Source organism: Triticum urartu, chromosome 5A (genome assembly GCF_056163025.1).
Source record: "Triticum urartu cultivar PI428250 chromosome 5A, HENAU_Tu73, whole genome shotgun sequence".
Taxonomy (NCBI): Eukaryota; Viridiplantae; Streptophyta; class Magnoliopsida; order Poales; family Poaceae; genus Triticum; species Triticum urartu.
The window spans coordinates 239,686,126-239,714,122 of NC_141877.1; the positions used below are offsets into that span (position 1 = coordinate 239,686,126).

At 47.9% G+C, this 27,997-nt stretch overlaps 1 protein-coding gene across 7 annotated transcripts; it reads right to left on the reverse strand.

The window, feature by feature from the left end:
- LOC125508556 (outer envelope pore protein 37, chloroplastic) lies at positions 1 to 27,726 on the reverse strand. Of its 7 annotated transcripts, none has more exons than XM_048673293.2 (8): positions 27,246 to 27,722; positions 23,654 to 23,800; positions 21,423 to 21,611; positions 1,381 to 1,470; positions 983 to 1,153; positions 805 to 899; positions 444 to 564; positions 1 to 317 (listed from the first exon to the last, which is right to left on the reverse strand). In XM_048673293.2, exons 1-8 carry the CDS (start codon positions 27,636 to 27,638, stop codon positions 186 to 188), a joined length of 1,338 nt encoding a protein of 445 aa, XP_048529250.1. In that variant the 5' UTR covers positions 27,639 to 27,722; the 3' UTR covers positions 1 to 185. The 7 variants fall into 7 exon arrangements, with proteins under 7 accessions (XP_048529250.1, XP_048529249.1, XP_087381952.1 ...); XM_048673292.2 differs by having other exon boundaries at positions 21,387 to 21,611; XM_087525826.1 differs by lacking the exon at positions 23,654 to 23,800 and having other exon boundaries at positions 27,246 to 27,721.
- Positions 27,727 to 27,997: the final 271 nt, after the last annotated feature.

Consider the following 27,997-nt stretch of genomic DNA (forward strand, 5'->3'; position numbering starts at 1 on the left):
TGCACTGTTCACTTTCCGTAATATTACACTTGCATATGCAAACCTCCTACCAAACGCTTCAGTTTAACTTCAACTGGCGACAGGGAGTAACATACTATTGTCTTTTCAATTTCCACACACAGCGGATGCACATGCATTCAAATTTCTTATTGTTGCTCACCTTCTCTGCGCAATAAATATCCAAACTAAAAATCCCATCTTTTCTTCACCCGGAACACCACAGTTGAATTATGTATATTGTTCTGAGGGACTTTTATCATGAGTTGGACTTTTGTCTTCAGGGGGGCCTCCTTTGTCTTGCCGCCTGCGTCGCCAACCTGCATTACATGGTGCAAATCTATATGAATCCAACAAAAATATATAGCAAAAAAAATAACTTAACTCCTATGATGAGCTAAATTAAGCTGCCTAGTTATTGTTGTCAGTTGTGAGTAAATCCTTACCCAAACAGATGCCCAGCCAAGCCTTTCGTCCGACCCATAACCTGCTTTCCATTTGACATGCTTACTGGCCTTTTGTTTATAGACAGCACTCCAGTAGTTCGTGTCAAAATGGTACCGGTAACTGAAGATGATAAGTATCGTTAAGCAATGGACGTAACATATAAACAGGGTGCTTCAAGCTCCCTGTGCATTGGAACGCAGAGCAAGGTTACAAGTGCAACGCTCAAAACAGTCTCACAGATCCAGGAGGCAAATCATATGATGTTTCTTTTCTAAGCCTAGATCAGCTACTCTACATCAACCTGTAGAGATACTGGATTCCAACAAAAAGATGGAAATCATTCACACCATTTTTATTTACCTGAACTTGTCTGAAGGAGTTAACTGGCGTTTAAATGCAAATGATAGTGAATTTGATGGTAAAGTGAGGCTGGGAATAAATGATAGCTCATCATCCTACAAAATTGAACAAATGATCCATTACAAGCAGCATGACGGAGCAAATATTCATTAAACCAGGCCAGCTTAGGGATGTTTACCTTATAGCGATACTTGATATTCATCATATTATCATTGTACAATGCAGTGCAAACTCCATTCAGAACATGAGACTTCACTATACCATTTACTGACAAAATTTTCTCACCCTCATCCAACTTCTTCTCCTTAACTGAAACTTCCCCGTTAGGAAACAAGAAGGTTGCTCTTGGCTACACACAAAAGATATCTATTATCATGGTATCTAAGTAATAAACTCAATTAGCACACTAAAAAGGGTTGCAACGTTCACATGGTCATTAGTACCAAGGATTTGACAGCTTCTGAAAAAATTGTCAACACAAGGAATGACAGCATACATATAGGAAGATCTTTGTGATTGCATAACACTAGCTGTCTTCAGCTAAAAAAATATTCCTCTGGAATACAAAATACTGACCAATCCATCAGGAGGAACCAGCGATGATAACTCAATTTTGCATGGTGAATCTCCCAAACTAGTAGTTACTGCCACTTCTCCTTGTCCCTCCTAAGAAATAAAATGATGTCACCTATCTTATATGATATATGTACACTGTAGAACAACAAAATATAAGATTAGCATAACATTTTCTAACGTTGGGTAAGCCTTCCATTAGATTTAGAAGAACAAAGGAATATACTGACCATGTGCTAATCATTACTCATATTTCATTTAGAGCAAATAGAAGTGGCAATCAAGTATAAAACTATAAGCTGAATGCCAACTTTAGAATACTGGGTGATGTTATATAATGGTAGAAACCACATCCCAATTTTGGATGGGTACTGCTACTATCTGAGAAATGTCAGACGAAAACAATAGTTATTTTAGCCGGCAGATTGGATGGTATGTATATTAATCATCAGATGCTACGGCAGAGAACCAAATCAGGAACAAGCTGCATGTTATTCTCATTGTTCAGGGATATCTGTACCACTGGTCAAGCCCATAAATCCAACTTCCAACAAATTACCTATTGTTCACAAAGGAAACATGGTATTTTTTTCTCAAAGATGCATGAGAACTGTGTATCATTGCATTAAGGATAAAATATATATTTACTGGGAAGACCCGACACATGCCATTCAACCCAAAACTACAACGGGAAAAACATGCACCTGCAACAAAAACCAACGACCCGAATAACCCCAACAACGACCATTAGGTCTTAGGTGGCAGCAGCAAAAAATGATTGTGCTTTGGTTTTCATAGGACACGACAAGACTACACAATGATCGTGCTTTTCAAACAACCAAAATATCACTGGATATGATACCTTTTGTTTTAGAACAATAGGGAAAGATCCTAATGGACATAAGTTCCAGGAGGAGCAGAAATAGTCACAAGCCGTGAACAAGCCTCAACAACTAAAAGGAGAAAAATAGGTAGCATATACTGAGTTGTGTCTTTTCTACAATAGAAAGAATATCTCATTTTACAGTAGAATGTACTCCCTCAGTCCCATAATATAAGAACGTTTTTTACATTAGTGTAGTGTCTAAAACTTTCTTATATTACGGGACCGAGGGAGTACAAACAAGTGTTAATTACTACTCCCTCCGTCCCAAAATAAGTGTCTCAAGCTTAATACAAGTTTGTACTAAAGTTAGTACAAAGTTGAGGCACTTATTTTGGGACGGAGGGAGTACATAGTATGCAAACATAGCTAATGGGGATTCCCTAGCAAAATTCAGGTACATAATTAAGGCTCGATTTCATTAGTGCACATTTCTATGCCAAATAAACTGAAATAATCAGGTCATTATGTCAATAAAAACGAAAGATTTTTATATGCACACATGCTCGAATTTTGTATGCACACCAAGAGGCTTGCCCGTTTTGTGCCCAGGAGGAGAGCATAAATCACATCCTACTGGACTGTGTTCTTGCGAGGGAGGTCTGCACCAGTGTTTGCCTAGCTCTCAACAAACCGGATTGGGTCCCCCCGTGGGGATCAAGATTGGTGGAGTGGTGCACTAACAAGTTTGGGGCTGACCTAAGCAAGAAAGACGTACGGGTGATCTTCCTTCTAGTAATGTGGAAGTTATGGAAGCACCACAATGCCATTGTGTTCGATGGAACTTCACCATCACTGTCACATGTAGTTCATATAATAGAGGTTGAAGGTAGAACATGGAAGCAAGCGGGAATCTTGAAGGGAGATGTGGAAGCCTTGTTTGGGGCTTTGGTGAGGTGGGCTAGCGTAAGAAATTAGATTCGAGTAGGAGGGTGGAGTTGGTGTTCATGTAATATGTAATCACCAACGTGGAGGGGCTCTTCTTTAATATATAGCCCTGCTCAAGAATTCGTCCAATTAACCTGTTAAGTTGCCGATTAATCCCTACTCGTAGGGTCACCGAGTAGCCGATAAAATGATAAATTGTCCGATTAATTGATTAACTGGCTGATTAAATTGCCGATTAGTTTATTAATCCCCTACTTGCCAGCCGACCGAGCAGCTACCAATTAACGATTTCCTAAACAATGATATATAGTATGGCACAGTCGTGCGTATTTGAGGAAAAAGGAATCATTTCATGATCAAACGCAGGTCCGATATGTGACAAGTATGTGACTTTAGAAAAACCTTTGGGGGTTGACCTATAAATACGATGAAATAGATAGAGTTGCTCATCAAGTTGCATTTGCCATAATTAATTCATCCAGGTGAACTAGAGACAAACCTTGGAATCGAAAGGTTTTAGACTTAGTAGAACTAAAACTGAGTACATGAAGTGCGGTTTCAGTACTACTAGGCATGAGGAGAAGGTTAGCCTTGATGGGCAGGTGGTGCCTCGAAAGGACACTTGTTGATATTTGGGTCAATGCTGTAGAAGGATGCGGATATCGATGAAGATGTGAACCATCAAATCAAAGCCGGATGGATGAAGTGGCGCCAAGCTTTTGGCATTCTCTGTGACAAGAGAGTGCCACAAAAGCTAAAAGGCAAGTTCTATAGGACGGCGATTCGAGCCACAATGTTGTACGGCGCTAAAGTGTTGGCCGACTAAAAGGCGACATGTTCAATAGTTAGGGGTGGCGGAGATGTGAATGTTGAGATGGATGTGTGGCCACACAAGAAAGGACCGAGTCTGAAATGATAATACATGAGATAGAGTTGGGATAGCACCGATTGAGGAGAAGCTTGTCCGGCATCGTCTGAGATGGTTTGGGCATATTCAGCGCAGGCCTCCAGAAGTTCCAGTGCATAGCGGACGGCTAAAACATGCTGATAATGTCAAGAGAGGTCGGGGTAGACCGAACTTGACATGAGAGGAGTCCGTAAAGAGAGATGTGAGGGACTGGAGTATCACCAAACTAGCCATGGAGAGGGGTGAGTGGAAGCCTGCTATCCATGTGCCAGAGCCATGAGTTGGTCGTGAGATCTTATGGGTTTCACCTTAGCCTACCCCAACTTGTTTGGGACTAAAGGCATTGTTGTTGTTGTTGAACTAAAGACAAACCAGGTATTTAGAGATAAGAATGAAGTGTTTTCCGAGTGGACAATAAATATTGCAAGTGCAAATGTTGAAACTTGGAAAATTGAAAAGGAGCTTCATGAATGCCATGAAAAATCATGAAAGTTGAAAAGCAAGTTAGTCGCATCTTGATCAACTTGTTACTGAGTGTTGGATACTAACTAGGCTTCGGCCTGTGCTACATCTCCTAGCCCATGTGGCCCATCTGTCTATTGGTGGACAGAGTATATAACTTGGGGGAGGGGGGCTCTCTCTTGTAACCCTAGGACGTTACAGCAGCTGGCTGCTCTCTTAGGTTAGCCACTCCTTCCTTCCTTTCTACTCCCTCTGTAAACTAATATAAGATGATTTAGATCACTAAAGTAGTGACCTAAAACGTCTTATATTAGTTTACAGAGCATGGTATCAGAGAGGCTGGCCAATCTGCTGTAGGTGACAGCAGATCCAAAGGATGTTAAAGGCAGTGGTGTAGGTGGCAGCAGATCCAAAGGAGGTTGAAAGCAGGGTGTAGGTCGCAGCAGTATAAAGGAGATTGAAGGCAGTGGTGCTTGTGATGGAGTTTGTGTTGCTGTGAGTGGAGATGGCACAGGATCTGGCCTAGGTAACTCGACAGGTTGGCCAATCTGCTGGCTGCAAAGGCAGCAGATGGGTCACCCTCTTCTGATATTTCTGGGGAAGGTAGGAAGCAAGCCCCAAAGAGAGAGGTGCAGTACAAGCTTGAGCTCATGCCAAATGAGATCAAGCTGGATGGGGTTGGAAACTACCTGAGTTGGTCCAGGAGGGGAATGCTAATTTTTAGGATGAAATCAATTGAAGGGTATGTGTTAGGAAAGATCAGTGAAGCCTGAAGAGAAGCTGGGAGATGAGTGGAAGAAATGAAATGCTACGGATTCACTGGTACTCACTTGATTGCTGAATTCCTTGACACCTGCTGTTGCAGCACCAGTGGAAGCGCTTTCCACGTCAGGTATGGGATGCCCTGTCAAAGATGTATTCAGGCAAGGGAAATGTTATGCTGGTCTCTCAGACTGAAGACACAATACACAACCTGACTCGAGATGAAAAAACAGTGAAGACATGTGTGGGAGAGCACCGTGCTCCAACAGGCCCGCAAAAACACGCGGACGCAAGCACATTGAACGACTACCAGCCAATAAGCCTTATCCACCTGGTGGCGAAGATCTTCGCCAAAGTACTCTCCCTTCGACTTGCCCCCAAGCTGGATGGCCTTGTCAGACGGAGCCAAAATGCGTTCATCGCCGGTCGAAGCCTACATGACAACCTCATTCTAGTCAAGCAATCGGCCCGGCTTCTCCACCAGTTGGGTGCCCCGCGAATCTTGCTCAAATTGGACCTCACGCATGCCTTCGACTCTTGGAGGTCCTGTGTAATATGGCTTCGGGAACAGGTTTCTGGAGTGGATCACTATCGTCCTCTCATCAACAAGCACACGAGTACTTACGAACGGCGAGCCAGGCCCACCTATTTGGCACCGCCAGGGTGACCCCTGTCACCGCAGCTGTTTGTGCTTGTTGTCAACATCTTAGGCAGGCTTATCGAGCACGCAATTGACTTGGAAGTCATGGCTCAGCTGCACCCGACGCGTTCGATCCCCACGATGTCCCTATACACCGACGACGTGGTGTTTCTCTGTCACTGTTCGTCCAGCGACATCATCGTCGTGTGCGAAGTCCTGATGCTCTTCGGCCGCGCCTCCGGCCTGATGGTTAATTACGTCAAGAGCTCCGCCTCGCTGTTGCACTGCAACACGAACGAGGCGACATCTGCGCTGGCGCACCTTCGCTGCCCTACCGTCGACCTGCCGATCACCTACCTTGGGATCCCCCTCACAATAGGCCGACCGACTACCGCCCAATTGCAACCCCTCGTCGATGGGATTGCCAGGCGGCTCCCCGCATGGAAGGCCAACCCGACGAACAAAAGTGGGTGTCTCGCGCTAGTGAAGTCAGTCCTAGGTGCCATCCCCGTGCACCAGCTCCTCACCTTCATGCCGCCGAAGAAGATGCTTCGTCAAATCAAGAAGATTCAGCGTAGCTTCTTGTGGGTTGGCCGCGCTGCCGCCAATGTTGGCACTGCCACATCAATTGGCGCCGCGTCTGCCGTCCCATATCGCATGGAGGCCTGGGTGTTCAAGACCTGGGGCCCTTGCTCTAAGACTATGCTGGCTCTGGTTCTCGCGCACTGACCATGAGCGCGCCTGGAGTGGCCTGGACCTGCAATTCTCTGCCGACGAGCGAGCGCTCTTCTTCGCGTCAACCATGATGACTCTCAGGAACGGATCAACGGCATATTTCTGGGAGGACCGCTGGATCAATGAGCAGTCCCTAAGGGAGATCGCCCTAGCCCTTTACAACTGCATCCCCAAGCGCCGCCGCAAGATCCGAACCGTCGCTCAAGGTTTGCAAGGACATAGCTGCTAGAGACATCCACAGGACCCTGGGCATACACGAGATTGGCAAGTACCTGCAAGTTTGGCTGGCGATCGAGCACGTCATGCTCTCGGACACCCCCGACCAACTTGTTTGGAGATGGCCGGCCTCCGGTACCTATTCTGCTAGCTCATGCTACCTCGCCACCTCCCAGGGATCCACGACTTGCTCCTCGTAGAAGCTCATCTGGAAGAATTGGGCGACGCCGCATGTGAAGTTTTCTCACTGATTGGCCAACCAAGACAGGTGTTGGACAGTTGATCGCCTTGCTAGGCATGGTCTCCAGCACCAGCCACGATGCCCACTCTGCGACCAAGCCCCCGAGACAATGCGTCACCTCCTTCTGGGGTGCCCCTTTGCCAAGCAGACTTGGCATGAAATCCTCTCCTGGCTACGGATGACCACCGCAGGCCCAAATCACGGAGAATCCCTCATGGACTGGTGGTTGCACGCCAGGCAAAACACGCCGGCACTAATGCGCAAAGGCCTTGTGATGTGGAGCATCCCAAGGTCATCCCCATGGACCTACCTACGTCCCCTACGACACCACTTGGACCAATGACAAGAGCCCGAGCGAAGGCTATCGAAGATAAGGTGAACTCTCTCCTCTCTGAACTTCCACTTTCTATGCATGAGACATGGCTACTACCTAAGTCCGAGTTGTTGTGCATGATTTGGTACCAAGAGGACCCTCCCGAAGATGCACATGAAGATGTACAAGTCCCCAAGTTCACGGATGAAGAGAAACGCCGAGAGAAGAAGAAGGCAGCTCCAGGACCCGGACATCCGGCCCCAAGCCCGGACATCCGGCCGCTGGAGACTTCGACCACAACAGCCTACCAGCCGCCACGCAACTACATGCCCCGGACATCCGGCCCGGCCCGGAAATCCGGCCTCGAGCCCGGATATCCGGACACCACCTTCCCGAGAGCAACATGGCCAGCTTCACCAGCCTGGACATCCGGCCTCCACAGCCCGGACATCCGGCCCTCCGGGAACGCCCGGACATCCGGCCTCATCAGCCCGGACATCCGGCCCCGCGTGAAAGCCCGGACATCCGGCCCGATGCCCGGACGTCCGGCCTCCCTGTCTGCGCACAGTGAAGGGCCGAGGCCCGTGTACCCCTTCTACCCCTAGACTATATATACTCCATCTCGTCCAACTTTCTAGGGTTAGCATTGGTTTAACTCATATTTAGAGATAGAGCATTGCTCATCCACATCGGATCTACTCCACAAGAGAGACCGCGGCCCCTCTTCAGAGAAGATCCCTTTGGATTCAAGACCTCCTTCCGGAGAAGATCCCCTCGTGGATTCAAGACATCCTCACGGAGAAGACCAGTTACCTCGTGTATCATCCGTTGTTGACTTTGGATCTTGTATCTCCCTTTGTGTTCATGGATCTAGCGCATGTGTGATCATACTTGTTGGTTTGAGTGTTCTCTTGTGTTCCCCTTGTGTTTTTCCCCTCGTTTCCCTCCTCGTGTTCTTCGTGTTCATCCCGGGATCCGCTCCTTCCGTGAAAGATCGGCCGATTAGGGTTCCTACCCTACATCATCTTGGTATCAAGAGCCACGTTGATCACGATTTTGGAGCCTCCCCGTTGTGTTGCTAGCCTAGTTTTGTTGATTTCGTCCCTAATTTGAAAATTCCCCACAAAAATAGCCCCAAATTTTTTTTTTGTGATTTGCTCGTGTGATGAAGTTTTGTTGGATTTGATCCGCAGATTTCGTGTGTTGCAGGTAGATCTAGCTTTCCATCCATTTTTCTCCAATTTCCATCCACAAATTCCCCCGAATTTTGCCTGGATTTGACCTCTCCTCGCGAAGATCCTCACGTTCATCCTCGGATCCAGAGCCCGGACATCCGGCCCGACAAGCCCGGACATCCGGCCCCTGGCAGCACCACTTCCTCTCCACCGCCCGTTTTCCGTCCATATTCGCCAAATTCTGTTCCGGTGCCCACATATAATTCCGCATACCTCCACCACTTTCGCATAGCACCACCTTATACCACATACACAACCATCGCTTACCAACACCAACTCCGACATTTTTGGTCCAATTTTGCTTTGAGAATTTGAGTTGTGGTACTGTGTCCTACTTGTGTTTCGGCTTTTTAGGTACGGTTCGACATCAACATCACCGCCGCTCACCTTCACCACGGACGCGTCATCAACAACGACCACATCGACTACATCTTGGTATTCGTGGTTGGATCACCGTCATCCATTCTTGCTTACGGACGAGGAACCGAAGAAACGGTAACCTCACCTTGGTATTGGACATATCACTCTTGCCATTACATTGATAGCCATCATAGCCTTACTCCTTTGCGTTGCTTACCCATCAAGACTAGCCTTTGAGTATTGCCGGCAACGAGACTTGTGCACATTAGTGATCATACTTCCCATAGCATACATACATCATTGTTGCATATCTTGTATCATCTCTTGTGTCACAAGGTAGTCATCGCATACACAATTGCTATCTTGGTTCGTCAAGCATTGCATGAGAAAAGAGCTCAAACATCAAAGAGCCAAACAAGCTTTTAAGCAAACGGAAAAGATAAGCAAAGAGCTTTTAAGCAAAAACCATAGCATCATACAACATTAAGATTGTCATATTAGATCATCTTGGATCATATCATCGAAACACCTTGCATAGAACATACTTGGGATAGAAGTCGTTGCATTTTTGCTAAGTAGGTTGTGCACAAATCTTGTATCTGCCTATTGTGCAATCGTGCTAGCGTCTCTCTAGTGTTGTGCAACAAGAGCATTTTTGTGAATTCCACATTTTGGCTCATCCTTGGTTGCCCAACCCCACTTATCTCTTTGCGTGTGTGTTTCCGTGTACATTACATTGCTTGGTCTACTTGTTGCATTGCAATCTTGCGAATCTTTTCCAACATTATTGAAGCTCACTTACAATTGCATTAAATTTTGTGCCACCATCCTAACCAAGCTCCACCATAAGCTTTTACTTGTGTAGGTGTGAGAAACCGACAAGAATTGGTACCAATTGTGCTATTTCCTTGTCCACATTGGAGTGATCATTGATCCACTTTCAACTTCGGTCAAGATACATTTGGTATTCATTCTTCTCTTTTTGCCACTCACATTTTTTATCTTGGAATGATGGATAGGCCAAGTACTTCTACCAACCCACTCTTCATTGAGCACAACGACGACATGAACTCCTACGTCACCAAGAGCCACCTCTTTGGTGCACAACGTGCTTTGCATCAAGAGCAACAAGCAATGAGTGAACGCATCGACAACCTCGCCGCTGACTTGCGACTCTCCGAGCAACGTACAAGGACTACTTCGACCACAAGCTCGACGATCACAAGCAAGAGAACGACGCAAGAATGGACGAGATTCGCGCTTTCTTGCTCAACCGCTCTTCTTCCACTTCATCTTCATCAAGGACTCGCTCAAGTCGACACTCCGACTTCACCCTCTCCGACTCAAGTATACCGACATCGAACACTCTTCGACGTGCCGCGCGCAACGATCATCAAGCAAGCCTCAATCCTCTACACGACACCAACTCTCAAGAGCACCGACAACGTCAAACCCAAGAGGCTTTTACGCTAGCACGAGAACGGCAACGACAACGCCAACATGAAGCAGAAGAGCGAGCGCGTCTACACCAAGAAGCACAAGATGCCGAGGCACAACGTCAAGAGCAACAATTGCGAGATGCTCAAGCACTTGAGGCGCAACAAGCCCTCCAAGATGCAGGTCGCGCCATAGCCAACCGAGGCCGACAAGCTCGTGAACATGAAGAAGCACTTCACGAAGAAATTCAAGAACGAAGATTTCAAGCTCGCGTGCATCGTCAAGTTCCTCAAGTTCCTCCTCGAGCTCGACAAGCTCCTCCACAAGCTCGCCAAGAACATCAAGCTCATCAAGAGCATGAAGACAATGGAAATCCTCCACGACAAGGGCAACAAGAGGTCGACAACCCTTTTCTCCAAGAGCAACATGAGCTTGACAATCATCAACAACATGGACGTCATCATCCCCGACCCCAACACAATTAAGAGCAACGCTATGACAAGCTCAAGTTCACCATACCCAAGTTCAATGGAAGCAACGATCCCGAAGAGTACCTTTCATGGGCATTGAAGGTCGACAAAATCTTCCGTTTGCACAACTATGAAGAAGAGAAGAAGATCGCGATGGCAACCTTTGAGTTCCAAGACTATGTCCTCATTTGGTGGGAACAAGTTATCGAGCGCCGAGAGGTAAGAGGTGAACCACCCATCACTACTTGGGCGCAAATGAAGGATGTCATGAGAGCACGCTTCGTGCCTACCTACTACAACCGCGACCTCTTCAAGAAACTCCAACTACTCAAGCAAGGAACCAAAAGCGTTGAAAAGTACTACAAGAAGATGGAGATTGCCATGATAAGAGCCAACGTCACGGAAGATGATGAGCAAACAATGGCACGTTTCTTGAATGGACTCAACCATCCTATCAAGAAGATCGCCGACTTCCAACCATACTCGAACCTCATCGAGCTAGTGCATCAAGCTACAAAAGCGGAACGTCAAGTGCAAGACGATTACAAGTATGCCAAGTGCTCATCCAAGTCATACGGCTTCTCCAACACCCAAGCTTCAACGACTCCAACACCGTCTACCAAGCCTTCTACAAGCAACGTCGACAAGTCGAGTTCCAAGAAAACTTCGTCAACTCCAAGTCATCCTCCTACTACAAGCAACTTCAAGCCGAGAGCTTCATCATCATCCACTCCAACCGATGAGACCGTCAAGACGAGTTCCTTCAAATGCTTCACATGCGGAGGCCGAGGCCATAAATCCTATGAGTACACCAACAAGCGAACCATGATCCTCAACGACGACGGCACTTATGACTCCATGAGTGAAGGAGAAATGGACGCCCTTGAGCAAGTCGCCATGCACCGGCAAGTGAACGATGAAGAGGAACAAGTCTTTTGCGATAAAGATTCAAGTCCCGCTCTTGTTGTCTCCAAGGTCTTGACTCTACAACATCACCAAGAAGAAGACCAAAGATGCCATATCTTTCATACAAAGGCCGGCATCAATGGAAGATTCATCAAGGTCATCATCGATGGAGGGAGTTGTCATAATCTCGCAAGTGAAGAACTTTGCTCCAAGCTCCAATTGCCCAAGACGAAGCACCCACATCCATACAAAGTTCAATGGCTTAGCAACTCCAGCACTCTCCAAGTCGAGCATCGAGTACAAGTCTCCTTCAAAATTGGCGCCTATGAAGACACTTTGGAGTGTGACATCGTTCCAATGACCTTCTTCTTGGACGCCCATGGCAATTTGATAGAGGTGTCATTCACAACGGCCGAACGAACCACTACATCTTCAAGATGAAGGAAAAGGAGTACGTACTTCGTCCCATGCCTCCAAGTCAAGTGATCGCCGACAAGCAAGCCACCCATCGTGGAGAGAATAGTGAGAGAGCGAGCCACCAAAAAGAGAGTGAACGCCACAAGCCCAAATCGAGCATCTCCACGATGAGCGACAAGAACTTAGTTCTCTTTGCCACCAAAAGTGAGATAAGAGGAGTGTGTGAGAATCCATCTAGTGTCCTACACTACGTCCTTTTGTGCAAGGACAATGCAACACAAGCTAACACCTCTCACGCTCTACCTTTAGTGTTGTCTTCTCTTTTGCAGGAATTTCAAGATGTTTCCCCGACGAGCTACCTTCGGGACTACCTCCACTACGAGGCATCGAGCACCGCATCGACCTCATCCCCGGAGCATCTCTACCGAACAAAACTCCCTACCGTGTCAACCCTGAAGAAATCAAAGAAATACAAAGGCAAGTAAAGCATCTCATAGACCATAGACATGTGCGTGAAAGTTTGAGCCCTTCTGCCGCCCCGGTCATTCTTGTGCCAAAACGAGACGGTAGCTTTCGCATGTGCTCCGGTTGTAGACCTATCAACGCTATCATCGTTCGCTATAGGTATCCCATTCCACACCTTGATGATATGCTTGATGAACTTAGTGGTGCCACTATCTTCTCAAAAATTGATCTTAAGAATGGTTACTATCAAATCCACATACAAGAGGGTGATAAATGGAAAACCGCTTTCAAAACCAAGTTTGGGTTGTATGAGTGGTTAGTCATGCCTATGGGTCTATCGGAAGCACCGGGTAATTTTATGCGTCTTATGAATCATGTCTTTTGCCCTTACATTGGTGTGTTTGTTGTGGTCTACTTCGATGATATCCTTGTTTTTAGCAAGTCTCTCAAAGAGCATGTCACCCATGTCCGAACCGTTTTACAAACTCTTCGAAAAGAGCATCTCTATGCTAATATGGAGAAATGCCTTTTTGGCGTTGATAAGCTTGTTTTTTTGGGTTTTGTTGTATCTTCTAAGGGTGTTCACGTAGATGAGTCCAAGATCAATGCTATTAAGACTTGGTCACAACCAACGAACTTGCAACAAGTGCGTAGCTTTCTTGGCCTTGCGGGTTTCTATCGTCGCTTTGTGAAAGATTTTAGCACCATTGCTTCGCCTTTGCATGCTTTGAGCAAGAAGAATGCGCCTTTTGTTTAGGGATCATCCCAAGATACCGCTTTCAATGAGCTTAAGAATTTGCTTACTCATGCTCATGTGCTTGCCTTACCCAACTTTGACAAATCTTTTGAGATTCATTGCGATGCTAGTCGTAATGGCATAGGAGGTGTGTTAACGCAAGAGAAGCGTCCCATAGCTTACTTTAGTGAGAAACTTTTCAAAGCGCAACTCAATTACCCCATCTATGACAAAGAGCTATATGCTTTAGTCCGCATTTTGCATGAATGGGAACACTATCTTCGCCCTCATGAATTCATCATTCATACTGATCATGAAACACTCAAGTACCTTAAGGGCCAAACCAAGTTGAACAAGCGCCATGCTAAATGGAGTGAATTTATTGAGTCTTTTCTTTATGTCATCAAGTACATTAGGCAACATTGTGGCGGATGCCCTTTCCCGCATATGCATGCTTGTTACTCAACTTGAGTTGAATGTCATTGGCTTTGAGCACATAAAAGACTTGTATGAGCATGATCCTACTTTTGCATCCCCGAGTCTTCTCTTCGTTTGTTGCTTTTGCAGGAATCTTATGGAGGAGGCTTAATGGGACATTTTGGACGCGACAAGACTCTCGCCACGCTCTCCAAGAACTACTATTGGCTCAAGATGTTTCGCGACGTCAACCGCTTCACCAACCGATGCTCTACATGTCGCAAAGCTAAGTCTAAAGCTCAATCCCATGGCCTTTACATGCCTCTCCCAATTCCATATCAACCATGGGAAGACATTAGCATGGATTTCATACTTGGATTGCCTAGGACTAGAAATGGAAAGGATTCGGTATTCGTCGTTGTGGACCGTTTCTCTAAAATGACACATTTTATTCCTTGCAACAAGATAGACGATGCTTCACATGTTGCTAATCTCTTTTGTAGGGAAATATTGCGTCTACATGAAGTGCCAAAGACGGTCGTCTCGGACCGCGACGTCAAGTTCCTTAGCTACTTTTGGAAGACCCTATGCGCCAAGCTCGGAATCAAGCTACTCTTCTCCACGGCGTATCATCCACAAATCGACGGCCAAACGGAGGTGACCAACCGTACACTCTCCGCTCTACTTCGAATACTCATTAAGAAGAACATCAGGGAGTGGGAGGAGTGCCTGCCTATCACTGAGTTCGCCTACAACCGAGCAAGACACTCAACAACCGGCAAGTCCCTCTTCGAGGTTGTCTACGGATTCAACCCATTGTCACCATTGGACATTCTTCCCCTTCCACTCCAAGAGCGCATCAATTTAGACGCAAGTGCACGTGTGACTCATCTCAAGAAGGTGCATAAAGATACAAGACATACTATCAAGCGCCAAGTACAACGACTTGCGACCAAGCTCAACATCAACAAGCACCCCATGGTCTTCAACATTGGTGATCTCGTGTGGCTACACCTTCGCAAGGACCGCTTTCCACAAGAACACAAGTCAAAACTTCGACCACGAGCGGACGGACCCTTCAAGGTGCTTGCACGCTACAACGACAACACTTACAAGATCGACCTCCCCCGCAACAAGTACAACGTGAGCGATATCTTCAATGTCAAGGACCTCTCGCCCTTCCATGGTGATGAAGAATTTGATCCGAGGACGGATCTTCCCCAAGGGAGGGGAGATGATGCGAAGCATCCCAAGGTCATCCCCATGGACCTACCTACGTCCCCTACGACACCACTTGGACCAATGACAAGAGCCCGAACGAAGGCTATCGAAGATAAGGTGAACTCTCTCCTCTCCGAACTTCCACTTTCTATGCATGAGACATGGCTACTACCTAAGTCCGAGTTGTTGTGCATGATTAGGTACCAAGAGGACCCTCCCGAAGATGCACGTGAAGATGTACAAGTCCCCAAGTTCACGGATGAAGAGGAACGCCGAGAGAAGAAGAAGGCAGCTCCAGGACCCGGACATCCAACCCCAAGCCCGGACATCCGGCCGCTGGAGACTTCGACCACAACAGCCTATCAGCCGCTGCGCATCTACAGGCCCCGGACATCCGGCCCCAGACCGGACATCCGGCCCGGCCCGGAAATCCGGACACCACCTTCCCGAGAGCAACATGGCCAGCTTCACCAGCCCGGACATCCGGCCCTTCGCGAACGCCCGGACATCCGGCCTCGCCAGCCCGGACATCCGGCCCCGCGTGAAAGCCCGGACGTCCGGCCTCCCTGTCTGCGCACAGTGAAGGGCCGAGGCCCGTGTACCCCTTCTACCCCCTAGACTACATATACTCCACCTCGTCCAACTTTCTAGGGTTAGCATTGGTTTAGCTCATATTTAGAGATAGAACATTGCTCATCCACATCGGATCTACTCCACGAGAGAGACCGCGGCCCCTCTTCGAAGATCCCTTTGGATTCAAGACCTCCTTGCGGAGAAATCCCCTCGTGGATTCAAGACCTCCTCACAAAGAAGACCGGTTACCTCGTGTATCGTCCTTTGTTGACTTTGGATCTTGTATCTCCCTTTATGTTCATGGATCTAGCGCATGTGTGATCATACTTGTTGGTTTGAGTGTTCTCTTGTGTTCCCCTTGTGTTTTTCCCCTCGTTTCCCTCCTCGTGTTCTTCGTGTTCATCCCGGGATTCGCTCCTTTCGTGAAAGATCGGCCGATTAGGGTTCCTACCCTACATCACCTCGCCTCCATTGCCCTCTTGAGGCCATGGATGATTTGGAAGTAGCGCAACAATTGCATCTTCGATGGCGCCCAGCCCCTGGTTCATGTCCTGGTCTCCAAGATCAAGGACGAAGCCAAGCAGTGGGCACGCGCTGGTGCCCCTGGCATACGCGTCATCCTGCCGTCCACCTGGGATGTGCACTAGTTTTCCTGTTTTTCGTTTGAGCTTGCCCTCCTAGGAGGATTGCAACCAAACTCTATCTTTTAAATGCAATGAGACACAAAGGTCCTTTGCGTTTTCTTGAAAAAAAAATGTGGGAGAGCTGAGGAATGCATGGGTAGATCTGGACCACCTTCCCCCCTTGTTGCTTCACTCTAAATGTGTAGGAGCAGCAAAAAAGTGGATCGAGGACAGAAGGGTACTGAAATTTTTGAAGGGGCTGCATTTGAGGGCAGGAGATGTGACGCCCTTATAATTAAGCTACAGCAACCCTCTGCTAATGATGTCACGTTCTTTCGTTTACTGTTGCTAATCTCGCATTAGTTTGAAACCGATTCAAATTCAAATTCAAAATCAAGCAAACAATAAAACTTTTGAAATATTAAAACTAAAATGTTCGGGGTGAGTCTAATAATGCACAGGTAATTATGGTGTAGTAATCACACTTTTATAAATGTTTAAATACTAAAAAATTAACAAAATAGTAGCAAAAACAATTATTAAAAAGCTTTTATAATAATAAACCATTACACACTATTTTACTTTAGGTGTCAAGTTAATTGTGGTAGTGGCATATTTGTTAAAACTATTTTAGGTACAACTTTAGTATTTTATTAAAAAAAACTAAAATAAAAGAAAACAGAAAAGAAAAAAGCAAAAGTATAAAAAAAAGAGAAAGCAAGAAAACCCCACTGCCTCCCTCCCCCCCCACCACCACCACCAGCTGCCTAACCCTAGGCCTCACCCACTCTCTCCCGCACGATCCCCCACTCTCCCTCGTTCCTTCCCCGCGTCGTCACCCACGACGCACACACACACACATACGCACGGAGGAGGGCGCCCCTGTTCGCTCCCCTCCTCTCGGTGCGCCCGCGCCCGAGGACGGTCGCCACCCGCCGGCGCCGAGGGCCGCCCCCCGGCCTCCTCCTCGCAGCTCCCCTTCTCTCTCACGCGCCCCCTTTCCCTGTTAGGCAAGCTCGCCCAAGCACGCCCATGGCCGCGCCGTCCCGTTGGCGTGGCCACCGGTCGCAGCTCGCCAATCCGACGCGTCGAGGAGCCCCGCCCAACTGTTCTCCGTCGACCTCCATTCTAGATCGAGGCGGGGAAGCCTCAACGCCGTCGCCCTCGTCCTCTTCTTCGCCTGCGCCGCACGCCACGGTCGTCGTCGATCCACTGGCCCTTGAACCTCCCCAGCCCCGTCGACCCCTCCACGAGCTCCTTGGTGAGCTCCGTGTGCCTCCTTCCTCCCTCTGCCGCTTGATCCGCTCCCGCTGCTTGTTGTCCCCATTGCCGGAACTCTGCTTCCACCGCCATGTACCCCCTGTCGTTTTGGTCTATCCCCGGGCTAGATGAGTGCTCAGATGAGCTCAGGGCGCCCCCTCCCCCCTGATGTTCCCCTGCTAGTTAGGTGGCTCGAACGCGAGCTGCGCCGTCGAACACAGCCACCGCACTTCCTGTTGCCGCCGGCCGTCGTCATTGCGGTTACCTCCGGCCTCCCCAACGTCACCCAGGACCACCATTCGATGCGGCATCAAGCCCGCGTTCGAACAAGCCCGACCGTGCCCGGTTTGGATCACCACCGCCCGTTTCCGACGAGGTCCCGTGGCCCTTCGCCTTGTTTGGCGCTGCCGCCGGCGCGCCACCGCAGTTGAACGTGGTTGGGGCACTGCCAAGTGCCCCCCTGCCCGTCAGGTAGCTAATTAGGAGCTAATGGCCCACTCACATGTGGGCCCGCCACTGTAGCACTTAGTTAGGTTAAATTAACTAGGTAATTTTTGGAGACACTGAGAACATGGGCCCACCCCTCCTAATTAATCTTAATTAGTTTAGTTTAAACACTGTTAAACCAGTAGAGTATGACACGTGGGTCCCTGTGGACCCTCTGACCAGTCAACGGTCCCAGTTGACTGCCTTGACTGCTGACTGGGCAGTCAACTGGACCCTACCTGTCAGCCCCTTGGTACACTGCTGTGTACATTCTATGGGGTGCACTTAGCGTTTTGACCATTATTTTCGAATTAATAATAATTCTAGAAACTGTTTAAAAATTTGAAAATTCATATAAATTAAACCGTAACTCGGATGAAAATACTTTGTACATGAAAGTTGCTCAGAATGACGAGACGAATCCGGATACGTAGCCCGTTTGTCCGCCACACATCCCTAGCATAGCGAACACGCAACTTCCCCCTCCGGTTCATCTATCCGAAAACACGAAACATCGGGAATACTTTCCCGGATGTTTCCCCCCTTCGCCGGTATCACCTACTACTGCGTTAGGGCACACCTAACATCGCTCGTTGTCTTGTCATGCATCGTCATGCATATGTTTGCATTATATTCATTATTTCTTCCCCCTCTTCTCTCGCTAGACACCGAGACCGACGCTGCTGCTATCCAGTACGACTACGGTGTTGACGACCCCTCCTTGCCAGAGCAACCAGACAAGCCCCCCCCCCCTTGATCACCAGATATCGTCTATTCTTCTCTCTACTGCTTGCATTAGAGTAGTGTAGCATGGTACTGCTTTCCGTTAATCCTATTCTGATGCATAGCCTGTCCTTGCTACTACTGTTGTTACCTTTACCTGCAATCCTAAATGCTGAGTATAGGATGCTAGTATTCCATCAGTGGCCCTATATTCTTCTCCGTCTGCCATGCTATACTATCGGGCCGTGATCACTCGGGAGGTGATCACGGGTATATACATATATACATACGTACTATACAGGTGGTGACTAAAGTCGGGTCGACTCGTAGAGTACCTGCAAGTGATTCCGATGTTGGGGACTGAAGGAGCAGGTGGTTCCACCCAGGTAGTGGTGGGCCTAGGTTCCCGATGGCCCCCGACTGTTACTTTGTGGCGGAGCGACATGGCAGGTTGAGACCACCTAGGAGAGAGGTGGGCCTGGCCCTGGTCGGCGTCCGCGGTTACTTCCAAATAACACGCTTAACGAGATCTTGGTATTTGATCTGAGTCTGGCCACTGGCCTATACGCACTAACCAACTACGCGGGAACAGTTATGGGCACTCGACGTCGTGGTATCAGCCGAAGCCTTCTTGACGTCGACTGAGCGACGCGCGCCGGATTGGACTGGAACGCCTGCTCTTGTATTAGGGAGGCTAGGTCTGCTTTCGGCCACCCACACAACGTGCAGGTGTACAATGGGCGATGGGCCCAGACCCCTACGCCATAAGATTTAGACCGGCGTGCTGACCTCTCTGTTGTGCCTAGGTAGGGTTGCGACGTGTTGATCTTCCGAGGCCGGGCATGACTTAGGAAAGTATGTCCGGCCAAAGGGGATAGAGTGTGTTGGGAAATGTGATGCAGGGAAGTTTATCTATTCGAATAGTCGTGTCCCTCGGTAAAAGGACGACCCGGAGTTGTACCTTGACCTTATGACAACTAGAACCAAATACTTAATAAAATACACCCTTCCAAGTGCCAGATACAACCCGGTGATTGCTCTCTCACAGGGCGATGAGGAGAGGATCGCCGGGTAGGATTATGCTAAGCGATGATACTTGGTTAACTTACCATCTACTCTCTTCTACTGCTTCAAGATGGAGGTTGCCAGAAGCGTAGTCTTCGATAGGACTAGTTATCTCCCTCTTATTCCGGCATTCTGCAGTTCGGTCCACATATACTACCCCTTTCATTGATACCAATGCATATGTAGTGTAGCTCCTTGCTTGCGAGTACTTTGAATGAGTACTCACGATTGCTTTGATCCCCTTTTTCCCCTTTTTATACCCGGTTGTTGCGACCAGACGTTGGAGTCCAGGAGCCAGACGCCACCGTCGACGACGACTCCTACTACACTGGAGGTGCCTACTACTATGTGCAGGCCGCTGACAACAACCAGGAGTAGTTTAGGAGGATCCCAGGCAGGAGGCCTGTGCCTCTTTCGATATGATCCCAGTTTGTGCTAGCCATCTTATGGCAACTTGTTTAACTTATGTCTGTACTCAGATATTGTTGCTTCCGCTGACTCGTCTATGATCGAGCTCTTGTATTCGAGCCCTCGAGGCCCCTAGCTTGTAATATGATGCTTGTATGACTTATTTTATTTATAGAGTTGTGTTGTGATATCTTTCCGTGAGTCCCTGATCTTGATCGTACACGTTTGCGTGTATGATTAGTGTACGATTGAATCGGGGGCATCACAGGAGAGCTGCACCAATGCATCTGCCCCAGTTGCCTACACTAGAAGAGGCCATTGCAGCCATGGCACAGGAAGAAAAAGGTTGAAACAGATTGAGAAAGTGGAGGTGGTACCTAAACAGCTTACTATGTGTCAAATAGGCAGGAGACACGGGATTGTTACAACTGTGGAATAAATGGACATCTAAGTCAGAACTGTTTTGTTCCCAAGATGTGGCCGTGGAAGGAGGCAGAGGAATTACAGGGGAGTTAGAGAGGCAGGAATGCAGGGAATTCCAACAACTTCAGTTATCAAAGGAGTGCTAGAGCAAACATGTCAGCCATGGATCAAGGGCAAGGACAGTCTAGTTCAGGCCAGAATGAAGTGAAGAAGGCAAAGCAGCAGACTGATGCAAGCTTTTGGCATTTTGCCCACTTTGTCTACACCGATGAAGGTAAGACTGAAAATGCCTCTAGCAATGCATAGATTAAAATCAGAATGGATACTAGATTCTGGAGCATTAAACATGTTGCTGGTAACCTTGGGGAAGTTGAATCGTATAGTCCATCTATGCATCAAGAAACCTATGTTTTTAAGGCGACGCTTTGCTTTAAGGCGCTTGGGGGGGGGGGGGGGGGGGGGGCCTCGACGCCTAAAGCGGACATATTTGCAAAGCGCTGGGGGGGGCGCCTCGACGCCTAGGCGTCGCCTTAGAGACGCCTTAAAAACATAGCAAGAAACAATTCAAACTGCCGATGGTACAACTCAGCCAATCAAAGGAACTGGAGTAGTTCAATGTACGACAAATATTAAGCTATCATCAGTGCTACACGTACCGGTATTTCCTGTGAATTTACTCTGTCTAAACGCATTGGTTGATCAAATAGATTGTCATGTAATGGTTGACAGATATGTACCTGATTCAGGAGAGGCTGAGTGGAAGGAAGATTTACCGGTATTTCCTGTGAATTTACTCTCTCTAAACGCATTGGTTGATCAAATAGATTGTCATGTAATCGTTGACAAATATGTATTCCTGATTCAGGAGAGGCTAAGTGGAAGGAAGATTGGGACCGGAACCAGATGTAGAGGCCTGTGGTACATGGACCATGAATCCGGCTAGCAAGGAGGTTCAGCACTAGCTGCAACACAAAATTGTCATGATGCATAATTGTAGAATGAGACATGTAGCGTTTGATAAAAATGAGTAAGTTTTTCCAGATGTAATGAGTGGAATTGATAAGAACAATCTTAAGTGTAAAGCATGTGAGTATGCAAAACACACTAGAACCATCTATGTAAGTAAGGGGCTCAAAAGTATATCCCCATTTATGCTTGTGCACTCTGATGTGTGGACAGTGGCGGCGGACCCGGTAGGGCAAGGGTTAGCGGCCGCCCTACCTTGATTTATCCGGTGCAAGAAGGGTGCGCGCATCGGCGCAGCGGCGTTGCCAATGGCAAGTGACCAAAGCCTGCCCTACCTCAGCTTTTGTCCGTCCTCCGCCACTGTGTGTGGACATGTCCTATTTCCTACTCCCTCCATTCCGAATTACTTGTCGAAGGTATGGATGTATCTAGATGTATTTTAGTTCTAGATACATCCATTTCTGCGACAAGTAATTCGGAACGGAGGGAGTATATCGGTGGGATGAAGTATTTTGTGACATTCATTGACTGTTACTCACGAATGACTTGGGTGTACCTTATGAGGCATAAGGATGAAGTGCTATCTTCTTTTCAGAATTTCTCTGCATATGTTAAAACTCAGTTCAAGGTGCAGGTCCAAATGCTCAAATCTGATAATGGGACAGAATACATCAACAAGTTTGGGGGGTTCCTGTCTGATAAGAGTATTCTACATCAGACATCATGTCCAGACACTCTACCTCAAAATTGTGTAGCAGAGAGGAAAAATCGCCACAGCTTAGAAATGGCTCTATCATTGATGTATACCATGAATGTTCCAAAATTTCTCTGGAGTGAGCCAGTGATGACTGCTACGTTTCTTATAAATCGCATGTCTTCAAGAATATTAAATATGAAATCTCCTTGTGAATTATTGCTTTTTTTTTAGGGGAGTGAATTATTGCTAGGTGAGAACAAGTTGGTGATTCCTCCCAAGGTGTTTGGCTGTACTTGTTTTGTTCGAAACCACAGGCCCTTGGTAAGAAAACTTGACCCAAGAGCTGTTAAATGCATCTTCATTGGCTATCCTACTGGACAGCGAGGATATAAATGCTGGAGTCCCTGCGAACGGCGCACATTTGTAAGTCTTGATGTTACCTTCTGGGAATCTAACCCCTTTTATGGTGAGAAAACAGATTTGAGTGATGTATTTGAGGGGGTTGACCAGCTTGGATGTAGCTAGGGGAGTGTCATAGTCGATCTAAACCCGCCTGTTTGGGCATATGATGTATGATGTGTTTGACTGACCTATAACGGACGGTCGAACGTGTTGGGTACAATAGTGCACCCTGCAGGGATAAATCTACACGAATAGCCGTGTCCGCGGTTATGGGCGACTTGGATCTTGTTGACTTGATCATAGAACAACTTAAACCTTATGATCTTAAAACTTGCCAACTGTGTGAGTGCCTTGTGGGTTCTTCCTCGTAGGAGATGCGAGAGGGAATAAAAGGTAGTGCCCTTTGCTTTTGTTTAAGCCTTCTTATGGGGACCCCCCCCCCCCCACACACACACACACACACAATAATTAGATAAGTATTATTGGGGTAGCTCCAATAACACACTATAGGGATGATTTAGTGAGGAACCGTTGGAGATGCTCTAATAATATCAATGGCTTATGTTGCTTCCATAACAAGAAATGCATGCTGGAGCAGCCCACCCATCAGCTTTTGTTATCTCTTCGTCTTCCTCCTCTTTCTCTTTCGCCGGTGCTTTTAGCAGACAGCTGTTTCAACTCGTATGCCACGTGTCTACTGAAATTGTAAAGTAATGGTGTGGCAGCCACCATGGAAGAGCACTTATGGCACATGATCTGCACTGGTTACGACCCTTGGACAATGGAAGGTTTACAACTTCACAGTTTTTAAGTTGAGAAGGAAAATCAGACTCAGAAACTACATTGCAGCTTCCTACAAAAAGCTTCTCAGAGACAATATTACAGGAAAACACGCGGGAGACGACTGCAACAACTCACATCTAGGTACAGAGCACGCACCTTTCTACTGTTGTACTTCAACTGGAAGTATCTATCCATGTGAATGCAGGAAACAGTGGAATCATCATATTCATGGTCACAAGAGATGGACAAACAGTGTGTCGAACAGCCAATATGAATGTAAGATTGCTCTCCATTCTGGTAATTCTGGAACATAAGGCAGTCTCAGGTAGACGCACATTACTGCCATATATCAGAATCGGTATGATGCATATTATTGATGCCCTAACAAAAAACTATTGCCAGCAGAAACTATATAACAAGTAGGTATTTTGATAGCAACAGATCATGGGATGCCACCTAATTCAAAAAGATTAAAGTGCCAATAAAATGTGTTCCATTGACATGGATTTACATATTAGCTCTTCTCGTTGCTAAACTACTCCGCATCCTATAAATCCTATGCAGTGAACACAATACTTTTTAGCATGGGGCGATGTAGAGTATATGCGCCGGCTTGGACAGAATTCAGCAACCGCTTAATTGAAACTCCTCCAGCATATAAGATAGCATACAACTATACTAGCGTTTTCAAACCATTATTCCTATGTGATTTTGTTCTCCCCTTGAGCTGTATATTCTGCATGAATACATAAGTTTTAAGCCGAACATGAATAGTCCACTAATGCAACACCTTAGAAAAATTTCTAGCCAGTATTCAATCATTTTGCTAACCCAAGGCAAGAGCTCCTCAGCACTAATTTTCACCGCATTGACACAACCCGCTTGATTTCATCTACCCTTTTTTCATTGAGGAGGATAACCCCAGGCCTCTACATCCATATATTATATATTATTAAAAACAATGCCAAGCAAAGTGAAACATTAAAATCAAACAAATCAGTTTACAAAAAATAAAGAGAAAACCGCTATCCACATTGGTCTGCCTCGCGGCAGGATCTCCATAATCCTGCCACAAACCTTATGACCCTGAACCATAATCCACCGCTCAAGCGACATGTGACTTAACAAAGGGCCAAAACTCCCACACAACCCCTTCAAGAAGGAAGCGGTGCTCGCGCGCCAATGTTAGCTGGTCTAACCACAAAGTCAAACATGGGCTATCACCCCTGAAGCAGAACTTTTAACCGACATCTTCAACTTCGATTCCGTCTAACTTATTTTGTGAAAGGGCCTAAGGTCATATTTTAAGCATCACATGTCCTTACAAACACATACAAACAAAAAAACAAAATTATAATCAAATCCTTGGGGGTGCCAAAGTCTTCTTCCTCCTGCATCCCCCAGAGCCGCACCATGAGCATAGCTCGATGCCGCCTATGGGCCTCCGCCTCGGCGGAGCAAACTATTTTTAAAACCAAGAGCTTGTAGAAGCAAAGGCCGAGAAGTCGTCAATGCAAACCAGGAGACGCCGACGGCCGCAATCTGCGAAGCAAATCGCCACTCGGAGAAGAAAATGCCGATAAGGGCCTGTAGAAACTCCGAAGACAACGAAAGACGGCCGAATCCAGATGGATCCGCCGCAAACCTAAACCGATCGGATCCCGAAAGACCCGCCAGAGTTACATCCCCCCCCCCCCCACCCCCCGCGATAAGCAGACCAACAAAATGGGGATGAGCAGGCAGAACATTATTCCTGCACTGGAACAGTGCCGCCTTCTTGCTGCCCCAAACCAAACTCTACGACTCCCTAAAGAAAACCTGGAAAAAAATCACCCATGCCGTTGCGCGACAAATGTCGAGCTCGCCGATGTCCAGGATCGTGCATCGACTCCCTCTTCTCCGGTAACCTAGCGGTCACTGTCGAAGATCGCCACGCTAGATTGCCAGCGCCGTCGTTGAGCACCGCCTGACGAAGACCGCCACTCGAGCACACATATACTTCGCCATCCCGCAACAGCCCTCCAACTCCTCCACAAGCAGGCAGGACCTCCCCGCCGCCAATGGCAACAGACAGGCTTTGCCCGACGACGTGCTCGGGCGGTGACGCGAGAGGGGGTAGATGGGGCGGCGGCTAGGGTTTTGGTATGTCTGCCTGGTCCACTCTTCCATGAATTGTAGTTTTGGTGTTATTATGGATTTTGTTTTAACTACCCAAAGTAAAAAAAAACACTTCCATTACATCATGTCCAATTTTATGCCTCTAAAATTTAAGGCATCTCCAAAGCGGATTCTCAAACCACCCACAACCGTCCAAACTGCGCGGTCCGGACATGTTTAGCCATCCAACACGAGCCTGTATCGGTCCGCCGACCAGTCCGGGCGCGCTTTTTCCTGCAAACCCAAAAGAAACTTGGGGGGCTTTGTGTGAGTCCAGACAACAGCCACGTAGGACTCCGACACCCCTGGTCCACCCAAAACCCCTTGTGAACCCCGCACCTCCATCCTCCCATCTTTCTGTGCATCCGTTTTCTCTCTTGCCTTTGCCGCCGCTCCACCACCCCATCCGCCCCGACACACCCTTGACGGAACTCGACGACTCCGTCGCCTCCATCGCTACGCCAGGGCTCCACGTTGCTTGTCCTCCCCCGCCATTCCACGCCTCTCCTCTCTCCGTCGCATAGGTACCATCCGCCCCTGCAGTACTCACCATGCCCAGCAAGTGTTCAGTGAAATGCCCGTGCTAAATTCTTTTGTCCCTTCTTCTATGAAGCAATGGATTCGGATATGGACTACATATACGAGCACTATGTTGAGTCGTTTGACGGCTTGTCCGACGAGGACTACACAGATGAGACGGCGATGATGCAGGCGGTCCTTGCAAACGCGGAGCATGCGGAAGAGCATGTTCTCAATTTCAAGGGATTGATAAAGGTCATCGAGTGCTCAACCACAACATGGTGGGGGGCCATTTGAAGCTGATGGATGACTACTTTGCCCCGATTGTCCTAATCGCTGACAATTTTCGCCGCCGCTTTCGGATGCGAAAAAATATCTTCGATCCTCTCTACCATGGCTTCCGGGCCTTTGATGACTTCTTCATCTTGAAGAAGGATATCGTGAGAAGGATTGGGTTCTCTGGTTACCAGAAGTGCACGGCCGAACTGCGGATGCTAGCATATGGCACGGCCACTGATTCGTGGAAGAGGATATCGCGAGAAGGATTGGGTTCTCTGTTTACCAGAAGTGTACGGCCGCAACTGCGGATGCTAGCATATGGCACGGCCACTGATTCGTGGAAGATTTGATTGAGCAAATGAAGGAAGATCTAATTGAGCATCTGTGGGTGCAGGGCGGTTAAAGGGGACAACATTGTTGGAGTGTAATATTTAAATTTGAACTGCTGCTGCATTTCAACATTTGAACATTTTTTAACTAAACTGAAACCAGATATGCGGCTACTTTGAGCGTGCGGATGTATGCGGACTTTAAAAAAAATTGGGGTGGATGTATGCCGCTAGGTTTGGATGTTTCCTGTCTGCGGACGGATGCAGTGTCAGGATCAGCGTTGGAGATGCCCTTACATATCCAATATCAAGTCTCAGAACTACACAAACGTACATATTTAACAGCCTTTCCGTATGCTCAAATGCATCCGAGATAGTTCAGTTGAGCAACCACACTTCACAACGTCATCACACCGAAGAGGCGAAGAATCAATAGAAAAGCGGTGGGTAAGAAAAGATCGCACCTTCGTGTTGTGCGCCGCACTAAGGTGGAGCGATCCAGCAAGGTCGGCCGTTCCTCGCAGCACGGCGCCGCGGGAGGCGGTGTCGACGACGGCGGAGAAGTTCCGCCCCATGAGCGCCACCTCGGGAGTCGGGGCCCCTCCCGCGGCCCCGTGGTGAACTCGGAAACGGAGCTTCGCAAGGCCGTTGAGGACGCGGCAGGAGATGCGGTGGGAAAAGAGCTGGCGCTCGCTGTCGAACTCCGATGTCACCCTGATGGGCGGCCGCCCACGCAAGAAACCGCGCTTTGACGGGGGTGGGGGTGTGGTTGGGCTTGGTGCGACGTGGGAGGTGAGACCATCCTCTTCCATTGGTGGGAGAGGGGGCGGTGCGGAGAGGAGCGCGGGCGCCGCCATTGGACGGGGTGCGACGCGGAGGGGAGAGGTGGCAACAGGAGGAAAAAGAGGGACGGAATGAAGAGGACACGTGGCTATCCTTATGCACAGCAATCCAATGGTGGTCGATGGATATGGTGGACCTTGCCAATCGTTGATGCGGGCACGCGCGGCCCGCATGCTCGGCCCTACTCGATCCTTTAGAGCATCTCCGACAACCGCGTCAAACTAGCGTCGCGCCGAAAAATTGTTCGTTTTAGGGCGCGCAACTAGTATTATGGCTTCAGTGGGCGCGTAAAAACAGCGCGCGTGGCATATCTAGTTCAGCGCGCGGGCTGAAACGGAATCACGTGAACAGAAAATTGTTTAGGTTCACTGGA